The sequence below is a fragment of the Oncorhynchus masou genome, chromosome 6, assembly GCF_036934945.1.
Source record: "Oncorhynchus masou masou isolate Uvic2021 chromosome 6, UVic_Omas_1.1, whole genome shotgun sequence".
Classification (NCBI taxonomy): domain Eukaryota; kingdom Metazoa; phylum Chordata; class Actinopteri; order Salmoniformes; family Salmonidae; genus Oncorhynchus; species Oncorhynchus masou.
The window spans coordinates 67,838,454-67,849,584 of NC_088217.1; the positions used below are offsets into that span (position 1 = coordinate 67,838,454).

Sequence of the window (11,131 nt, forward strand, 5' to 3'; positions counted from 1 at the left end):
TGGAATGGAACATTCATATCCTGTATATTTGTCTGTGATATGTGGTTGTCTCACTCAGCTTTTTTAAGATGAATGCACTGACTGTAAGTCACTCTGGATAAGAGCATCTGCTAAATTACAAAAATGTCAAATGTAAATGTTTTAAATACAGATCTCATATTACTGTATTGAATAATATTATTAATATATTCATGTTTTTATATTGATGTCACAAATGTATCATTTGTGCAGTTCTTTGTAAAATAGTTTTGTTATTTGTTACATTTGACTGTGTAAAACCTAGCAGTACTACTTATTTCTCTGAGGGGCGGATATATAGCATTTTGCAAAAAAAAAACATGATTATTTGTCAATCTGAAATGAAACCATCATGTGACATATTGTAAACCTATACTGTACATGTTTATCATTGAACGACCCCATGCCATGATTATATAGTGAAAAAAACACATCTCTTTCCTAATTTCTTTAAACAATTAAAGCTTATTTACCAACATTTCTGATATATAGCGTTTTGGAATTAAACTTCCAATCTCGAGGGATGACGGAACTTTTTTGGGGCATATTGCAATCCATGGAACTGATACTTACAGCTGCGGCAAAGAAAATATGCAGTATTCTACTTAAAAACAAGTGGGTCATCAGCAAGCCCCCTCATACGTGAGGGCCCACTGTCGCACTTCAGCCAATGAGAGACAGAAGGTATCATCTGCAGATTGCTTTCTCATTGGATGAAAGGTACGTCCTGTTGTGGATCCAATAGAATCAGCAGAGAGGATGTGGTTTGTGAATTATGACCCTGAGGACACTCCCTGTTGAAACCGGTTTTAGTAACACTTTAGTAACACCCTTTTTTTCAATTTTTGCCTAAATATAACTGCCTGTATCTCAGGCCCTGAAGCAAGGATATGCATATTCTTTATAGCATTTGAAGGGAAACACTTTGAAGTTTGTTTTAATGTGAAATTAATGAATGAGAATTTAACACATTAGATCTGGTAAATGATAATACAAACAAAAAAACGTGTTTTCCTTTATTTTCTCATCTTTGAAACGCAGGAGAATGGCCATAATATAATATTGCAGTTTAGGCGGCATTTAGATTTTGGCCACTAGATGGCAGCAGTGTGTGCAAAGTTTCAGATTGGTCAATTGATACATTTTCAAGTACATAACTATAGAGAACATACAAAAATAATATGGTAATACAAAATTGAATTTAACACACTCCCAGGAATGTCATACATGATGGATCATTAGCTTATACACTAACTTTCACACATCTAGATGGCCGGGCGGGGTGGGCGTGGAGCCAGAGATAGGAGGGGTTCAAACTGTAGAACCCAGTTCCTACATTTGAATATAAAAATTGATTTTTATCAAACAAAACTATGCTACATTTAATCTCTGTGACCCTCAGGATGACAAATCAGAGCAAGATTACTGAATTCAAGTACATTATTGACCTTCAGAGGTCAATGTATCAAACCAGTAAATACCCTTTGTTGGCAATGACAGAGGTCAAACGTTTTCTGTAAGTCTTCACAAGGTTTTCACACACTGTTGCTGGTATTTTGGCCCATTCCTCCATGCAGATCTCCTCTAGAGCAGTGATGTTTTGGGGCTGTTGCTGGGCAACACGGACTTTCAACTCCCTCCAAAGATTTTCTATGGGGTTGAGATCTGGAGACTGGCTAGGCCACTCCAGGACCTTGAAATGCTTCTTACCAAGCCACTCCTTCGTTCCCCGGGCGGTGTGTTTGGGATCATTGTCATGCTGAAAGACCCAGCCATGTTTCATCTTCAATGCCCTTGCTGATGGAAGGAGGTTTTCACTCAAAATCTCACGATACATGGCCCCATTCATTCTTTCCTTTACACGGATCAGTCGTCCTGGTCCCTTTGCAGAAAAACAGCTCCAAAGCATGATGTTTCCACCCCCATGCTTCACAGTAGGTATGGTGTTCTTTGGATGTAACTCAGCATTCTTTGTCCTCCAAACACGACGAGTTGAGTTTTTACCAAAAAGTTCTATTTTGGTTTCATCTGACCATATGACATTCTCCCAATCTTCTTCTGGATCATCCAAATGCTCTCTAGCAAACTTCAGACGGGCCTGGACATGTACTGGCTTAAGCAGGGGGACACGTCTGGCACTGCAGGATTTGAGTCCCTGACTGCGTAGTGTGTTACTGATGGTAGGCTTTGTTACTTTGGTCCCAGCTCTCTGCAGGTCATTCACTAGGTCTCCCTGTGTGGTTCTGGGATTTTTGCTCACCGTTCTTGTGATCATTTTGACCCCACGGGGTGAGATCTTGCGTGCAGCCCCAGATCTCTCGAGGGAGATTATCAGTGGTCTTGTATGTCTTCCAGTTCCTAATAATTGCTCCCACAGTTGATTTCTTCAAACCAAGCTGCTTACCTATTGCAGATTCAGTCTTCCCAGCCTGGTGCAGGTCTTGACGATACTAACACATTATAAATAGTTCAAAGGTACTTATTATTATTATGATGCACTCATATGCATTATACCCCTGCACACCAAAGTGTTAACCCCATATCTAACACATTAGGTAGGCCACACGTACAATCTTATGACTTATTTTTTTGTTTGAGTACGACTAAACACGGCAGACAATAACATCAGATAATGTGGTAGTTTGTGTACATTTAAACACTGGGGCCATGCTAAATATACAAATAAAATACAGATGCAATAAAAATTATTCATAGACAAATACAATAATATCAATACAGAAATATTGGTAGCATTCTATGGCGCAGAATACATTTGCAATAACATGGTAATAACGGAAATAGGTAATTTCACGCTTTCCAGCTCTGATACCATTTTACTACATTACATAGTAACTGTATTTGGGTAATAAACCATGGTCGTGTGAGGTTAACGCCTCTACAGGATCGGTGGGTCCCCCGCGGGATGGTTGAGCTAACGTAGGCTAATAGGATTATCATGAGGTTGTAAGTAACAAGAACATTTCCCAGGACATAGACATATCAGATATTGGCAGAAAGCTTAAATTCTTGTTAATATATTAATCTAACTGTGCTGTCCAATTTACAGTAGTTATTACAGTGAAATAATTCCATGCTATTGCTTGAGGAGAGTGCAACGTTATGAACTTGAAAAGTTATTAATAAACCAATTAGGCACATTTGGGCAGTCTTGATTCAAAATGTGGAACTGAAATGCAATGGTTTATTGTCTAAAACTTTGCACATACACTGCTGCCAAAATCTAAATTGCGCATGGGCTGGAATAATACTTTATGGCCTTTCTCTTGCATTTAAAAATTGATGGTACAAAAAAAGTAGAAAAAAGGTTTTTTTTTTTTCTTTGTATTCTTTTTTACCAGATCTAACGTGCTATATTCTCCTACATTCATTTCACATTTCCACAAACTTCAAAGTGTTTCCTTTCAAATGGTATCAAGAATATACATATCCTTGCTTCAGGTCCTGAGCTACATGCAGTTAGATTTGGGTATGTCAAATTTCTACCGAGATCTCTGTACATCTGAAATAGCTGCTGTAAAGTTCCTGGTTGTCTTTGAGGGACACTTTTAGCCATTGAGTGTACGATATCTTGATGAACATCCATATACACAGATGTAGTGGAAATGGTATGTAGACAAATTGCAAATAAATGAACATTAGCAAATAATTGTTAAGTCTTTTGTCTCTTTATAACATTTGTTCTGCTTACAGTTTCCTGGGAACATCATAAGAGAAACTGTTTAGACGGTAGAAGAATACCGTTGTCCCCACATCTCAGTTTGCATTTTTGTGGGTCACAGCTGACCAAACCAACACCTTACCTTTTTGATATAGTAAAATCCAAGAACAAAATTGGAAAAGCTTTATACCTGGATGCTAAAGTGTTACCAATATTTATTTTGATTATGAGCAAACCAAAGTCCTGTTTTTATTTTTGCTAAAATGTTAGATCATACATTCCTAGGCATTTATAAAAGCCCACAGAAACAAGGATGACCTGACCTTACAATCAACATTGTCAATACCAACAAAATGTAAACTTTCTCCCCCCCCCAAAAAAATCACACACATTTCAGAACAGTGTACAGTATATTATTTGTTGCTGATCACAGTACATTCCACATGAAATATCTAATTCATCCAATAAACAATCTACATCAGTTGATATATCTCTCTGTCTAACCAAGTCAGTAAACAGCTTTATTGTCGGCAGCAACCTCATTAGGATGTGCCTTGCCTGTCCTCCTTCCCCTCCCTAATATAAAACCATTCAATAGGACACACCATGTATATTGTACACTACATGAGTTGGTATCATTCCCAACTGCGGTGTCCCATACATTCCCGTTTGTGTTGGGTGATCCCATTGTTTTCTGCGTCACCACACATCGCCCGGCGAATAAAGGCTGTCTGGCTCCCAGCTTAAATATTGCAGCAAACTAAAAACCAACCATCAGACTCAATTCATTCACTTCTGCTCAGTGGTGCGACAAGGACTAGGGGCCTTAGGTGGGAAAGAGAGAGGAAAAAAGTTCACTTCACACCATTGGGTGCCAAGAGAAGGGGAACACAACTACACTGGAGCTCTCACTGTGGCAAGTTGCCCATTTGTTAACTTTCACCAATATTATATTCGTGTTTCTGGAATAATCTATCCTGGGATTGATTATTTATATAGAGTTTAGAGAGTTAAGGTGTTTATTGCTATGGTGTTTGCAGCTAAAATGTGCTTTTGGACTGTTGGGTTTAGCCATTTGGGGTGAGGCAAAGAGGCATGCAGAGATTTTATGTTTGCGCTCTCTGGATTTGACAAAGAGTGAGTGAGTGGCTCATCATTGCTGTAGCTAGCTATAAAGAACATTTTTGGTTGTTATATGGGGGTCGACAAAGGAGAGTTGTGGATGCAAGGATTCTTTGCATTCTTTGTCGTCAGATTGATTTATAACTTGCTTTTCTCTTCTCCAAACCTCAATATGTAGCGCTGATTGTTGATCATGGGTGACTGGAGCTTCTTGGGAAACATATTAGAGGAAGTAAATGAACACTCAACGGTGATTGGGAGGGTGTGGCTCACAGTGCTCTTCATCTTCCGGATCCTCATCCTGGGCACAGCCGCTGAGTTTGTGTGGGGCGACGAGCAGTCGGATTACGTGTGCAACACCCAGCAGCCTGGTTGCGAGAACGTGTGCTACGACGAGGCTTTCCCCATCTCGCACATCCGTCTGTGGGTTCTCCAGATCATCTTTGTGTCTACACCCTCGCTGGTGTACGTGGGCCACGCTGTGCACTATGTCCACATGGAGGAGAAGCGCAAGGAGCGCGAGGAGGCTGAGTTGAACCGCCAGCAGGAGCTGAGTGAGGAGAGGTTGCCGCTAGCGCCTGACCAGGGCAGTGTGCGCACCACCAAGGAGACCAGCACCAAGGGCAGCAAGAAGTTCAGGCTAGAGGGCACCCTGCTGAGGACCTACATCTGCCACATCATCTTCAAGACGCTATTCGAGGTGGGATTCGTGGTGGGCCAGTACTTCCTGTACGGCTTCCGCATCCTGCCGCTGTACCAGTGCAGCCGCTGGCCCTGCCCCAACACCGTGGACTGCTTCGTGTCGCGCCCCACCGAGAAGACTGTCTTCATCATCTTCATGTTGGCCGTGGCATGCGTCTCGCTCTTCCTCAACTTTGTGGAGATCAGCCACCTGGGCCTGAAGAAGATCCGCTTCGTGTTCCGCAAGCCGCCGCCCCAGACCCAGGGCGGTCAGGACGGCGAAGACCAGAGCCCCCCTGAGGAAAAGAGCCTGCACTCCATGGCCGTGTCGTCCATCCAGAAGGCCAAGGGCTACCGGCAGCTGGAGGAGGACAAGCACGCATCGCACTTCTTCCCCTTAACAGAGGTGGGCATGGAGGCAGGCAGGCTGCCCGTACCTTACCAGGTGGAAAGTGAGAATGTCTCTAAAGTGTACGACGAGTCTTTGCCTTCCTACGTCCAGACCACTGGGGCAGAGGTGAGGGTCCTACCGGAAAGCGGCGAGGACGAGGGCCCCGCGGACCCCGACATTGAGGCTACCGACACGATAGCAGACACCAGACCACTCAGCAGTTTAAGCAAAGCCAGCAGCAGGGCAAGGTCAGATGATTTGACAGTATGAAAGTGAAATCAATGTGAAAAAGCATGGGAGCAAAGCCTCACAGAGCCTTAACTCTCGCTGTGAGGGAAGTTAACATCAGCTTGTTAAAAAAGAGTTTAAAATGCTGTGCAATGTGCAAGGAGCCTTTAGTTTTAAAAGAAAGATAAACCTGTATTTTATAAGACAGCATTTTTTGTACTGTTTTTATCAATCTATTTAAAAAGGTAACAGAAAGAAAAAAGGCCATTTTCAGCATGATTTGTATTGTACAAGAGGAGGTTATTATTTAACACAAATGTGCTGTTTTTTAATTCACATATTTTCTATCAAGAGTTTTAACCAAAAATGATCAAACGCTTCTGATGTTTACATTTTTTGACTAGCCATTTAGCTTGATGTTAAATGTTATATTTCTATTGAACAAGCTATTTTTGCAGTACTGTCAGGGTTACACTTGATCGTGTGTGTATGTATTACAATCAGTACACCTCATCTACTCAAACATATACAACTAATTTATTTCACCTAATAGACCTACAGTATGTGTGCAAGCTGTATAATGTCCATTAGATTTTTTTTATTTTTTTTTATCTGTGAGGTGAAACATCACATTCTCGTAGAATTGCCAACAACATTAAAAAAAATAACAAAAATAAAGGACCACTGGTTAAATGCAAATTGACATCAATCTTGGCATTTACGTTTTTAATCCACAACATGTATCGAAAAACCTTGATAAACGTATTTCATTGATAACTATGGGAACCATGGAAGCTACCGAGGGCCAAATACTTTCTTCCGCTATGATGATAAAGATCTTGCCCTATCAGCACAAAGTATTGTTGAACAAGAGAGAAACAAATAAATAACAAATATTCACAAAACAGGCCTTCCTTGACAAAGTTTGAAAGAAAACAACGTTTTGATTCCATCTCATGAAATGTAACAACCATAAGCAGTGTAGCCAAAGTGCTCAGTTCGCAATGTATATTTCAAAACTAGAATGAGGGCCTCGCAATGAATTAATTTACACAGTGGTCAACACACTAACGTCTATCATGTCGGTCAGGTGTCGACACAGATCAACCAAGAGTCATATTGTCAGGCAATATGCCATCCTGCTTTACCGATGTTCATATGTACAAATATATGATGAAGAGGTATTTAAATTGTATTGGTTATCCAGTCGATTGATTTGTGCCACAAATGAAAACTATACATATCAGAAACCCATTGACACTAATTCTGCTAACTGGACAGTGGCAGAACCTAAATGCTGAAGTGAAACAATTTACGGGCCTTAAAATCAACCTTGCTTTTGAACTATGGAAACATTTAGTACTGTAAGTGCCTTAAAGATATACTTTCTGTTACTTGTCTTCAGTCTGTCTGAGCCCTTCTATATTGTGACGTTGAAACATCATATTGTGAAATTGAAGGTGGAATTGTGTGTCTAAATGGGATGTCTGTAATGTTTTTATGAGCGCGTTAGTGTTGTCGCTTTAATTTCTATTTTCATTATTTTACAAAAAAATGCTATTTAAAACGGTGTAGTGGTTAAGGCATTGTTGCTCTGGGAACTGCTCTACTGTCGTTAATTTGAATTAAATCACAATTCTATTTTAGGTTATTCAAAACATACAGTTTAGAGAAATAAAATCTCCCTTCTATCTTCCTTCCTCAAAGTTTGGCATATATGTTACCCATCACCCTACTTTAGAAAAACACCAGGGTTGTGTTGATTAGGCACCAAACAGACAAACAGAAAGGAAGTACTGTAACTGGTTTGTTTTCATTTGCTTTGGCAAAAACATTTTAAAACGTGTTCCGTTGTGTGCCCAAATGAACAGGACCCAGACGAGAGATCACCACGCTCCAGACAATGTGCCTTTTAAGACTGATTTGAAACACAGATTTTTCTCTGATAAACATTTCAATGGTGCTTTCATTCCGACTAAGTCCTACCATTTCGCCAGAGGCCGAATGATTCAGCAATCAGTATCGCCATGAACACATTGCAACAAATAATGAGAGGCGTTTAGCACAATCACCAGCCAGAGGAGTTAAAGCAAACATTTCTGAGTGCTGATATATTTGGAAAGTAATGCTTCCATGGGAGGGGGGAGTATTGAGCCTTGTTCAACCAACAAACGCAAACCATTTCAGTATAGTGTAGAGGCCCCTCAACCCCCTGTCCTAGACAAGACGCTACAGGCTGCACGGTTATCAACTTAGCCCAAAGCTCAGATATGTGTGTAATGTGAACAGGGCAGACATTCCCTTCTTAGGGCTGCTCCAGATGGGGTGCTGTTCATTTTGATGAAATCTCATTTAAAAATTAAATCCAAAACGAATTCATGACGTTGGCAAGGTATCCAGTTAAACATTGAGCCATGCTGAAAGTCATCGGCCTTGCTGCCCTGCTCATCTGAATGTCAGTAGGTGTAAATGAGATTTTTTATCCCAATGTTCTAACTGAACTATTTTATAGCTTTGACCAATTCCCCAGAGGGTGTAAGGCCCTACCAGCTCATATTGCGAAATAGTAACACAATGGTCTAGGCACACACATTATTAAATTATGACTAACACATTTCATACAATTATATGATTACAGGGTGTAATACTTTAATCATTACTTTAAACATATAAATTCCTTTATCAGTAGGGAATATCTGAGATATTAGGGAATATCGGGAATATCAGTAGGAAATATTAGTTTATTATCAAGCTGTGTTCATTTCCAATAATCAAGAGACAGACGAGGGCCGTGTGACTTCAAACCTCAACATAGGGTTCAGTGTCCTAGCGGTATCAAAGTCATTCTTTTATTCCGTTTTTACAATGAAAATAAGTATTCTTAGTCTTAGAAAAAAAAAACGTTTTACTAACTTGTAGTCCTATTTGCTCATAGTTGTGTGCAAGTATCATCTTCTGAAACTGTGAACAAGGCCAATTAAAGGTCAGGTGTGGTCAAGAGGTGCCGCCTCCTTGTCTTTTCTGCATCACACATACAGACTTGGGTTGCACACACACACACACACACACACACACACACACACACACACACACACACACACACACACACACACACACACACACACACACACACACACACACACACACACACACACACACACAGTATGTATTGTAATTTGCAAGTATAAAAGGCCATGACTTACATCAATTGTATCGGTGTGTAATACATTTCACCTGACCTAAACACTTACATTTCATAGAATCGATGGTACTCCGAGTGTCTGCTTGTCAAATACTGTGATAATGCAACACATTTTTGGTTATACTCCACAAAAAAGCTGGTATTGAGAAGCATGTTACTATACATGTGAAAAGACAATATGTCTCTTCACAGCAGCACAAAACTAAACTCTTGACAAGCTTAGATTGTTGTAGTCGTGTAGTCATAGCAAGCAACATGATGGCTGGGCATAGAGCATAATTTTCTTTTCAAACTCTAAGGTAGCACAATAGCATATGTTTTATTGGAATTCCTACTATTTACTACCAGTGTGTGTGTGCCTGTGTGTGGCTGCATTTACACAAGCAGCCCAATTCAGTGTTTTTCCTCACTAATTGGTCTTTTGACCAATCGAGAACAGCTCTGAAAAAGATCTGATGTGAAAAGGTCTAATGGGATTGGTCAAAATACCAATTAGTGGTAAAAATGCAGCCTCAGTGTCTCTGTGTGTCTCTGACATTTGGAAAGTTTACTGACAAATCTTCTGTTTCCATCAGGACTGTTACATGACATTTCTTATCTGACATGGTATAAAAAGGTTAGATGGAGACCTGGTTACTGGCTGCCAGCTCCGTGGGCGCATAGGTCATGCAAACGTTGCTTCCATTGTTTTGCCAGATATTTGCTATAAGGGGGAACTGCCCCAATGAAATCGTAGGATTTCATAGCATCGTAGGATTTCATAGCATAAATTAAAATAACACAAAGTAAATGCACCGTCCTGGGGGGCTCAAATGTGTATCCATTCAGTCAGAACTTCTGGCTCTGCTCTAGTCTCCCTCCCTCAACGAGTTGCTCGCGCCAGATGGTTTACTTCCACCACAGTAAAAAAATGTTTACTTTAGATTTTCTGAATTCGCTCCTCAAGGTCCTAGGATGATGAGAGAGATGTTTCGTTTTTTGCGTCTTTTATATTTTCTACAAATATTTATTCTATACAGCTGCGATTATTAATTCACTTACATATCACATTTCAAACAATTGGAAATACAATATTTTTGGTTGTGGAAAATATATTTCACAGCGGTTTCGATGGTACAACGATTCTCTACACTATAGTTCCTTCTTATGTCCTTTAAACTGAAATTAGGCTAACTATTTGAATTTTATTAGCCATGAAATGGCAGAGGAATTTCTGAAATGTTCATCTTTAACAGAGCCGAAAATGAGGCATTGTGCTGTTTTCAGGTGGTTTAGGGACCATCGTTAAAGTGCAATACATGTGATTGCATGTACGCAAAAATGTTTATGTTTTGCATTCCCATGAAGATTACACACACTGCATAGGGCCGCCAGCCGCTGACGGGCCCAACATTTTTATTAGTTACCTCTAACTACTAAGGGTACTATATTTGACCCATTCACAAGGATACTTTTCAAAAGCTCCCTATCCAGGTGAAATGGAAATGTACAACCACATACTGTGAAGTCACTGACTCCCCTCATCCATGCTACATTCATCAACATTCCAGTTTACCACTTCCCTGATTGTATAGGCATATTTCTTCTGATAGGCCTAATTTTGAAAACCTTTCAATCCAGATGAGATACAGATCTACAGACAAGGGCTGTGGATTCCTTCAACTCTCTTATCAAAAGGTACACTTCTTTTTATTCCTCCCATTTGATTCTCTACAAATATTTTTACTATTACAGATTTAGATATTAATTCACATACATATCTGATGTTCAATAGCTTCCTATCCACATGACATATACATCTAAAACCACT

The 11,131-nt window shown here is 40.0% G+C and overlaps 1 protein-coding gene across 1 annotated transcript; it reads left to right on the top strand.

The window, feature by feature from the left end:
• The first annotated feature begins 5,012 nt into the window (after positions 1-5,012).
• LOC135541179 (gap junction alpha-8 protein-like) lies at positions 5,013-6,161 on the top strand. The gene has a single exon (XM_064967290.1). The coding sequence runs from the start codon at positions 5,013-5,015 to the stop codon at positions 6,159-6,161; it is 1,149 nt and encodes a 382-aa protein (XP_064823362.1).
• Positions 6,162-11,131: the final 4,970 nt, after the last annotated feature.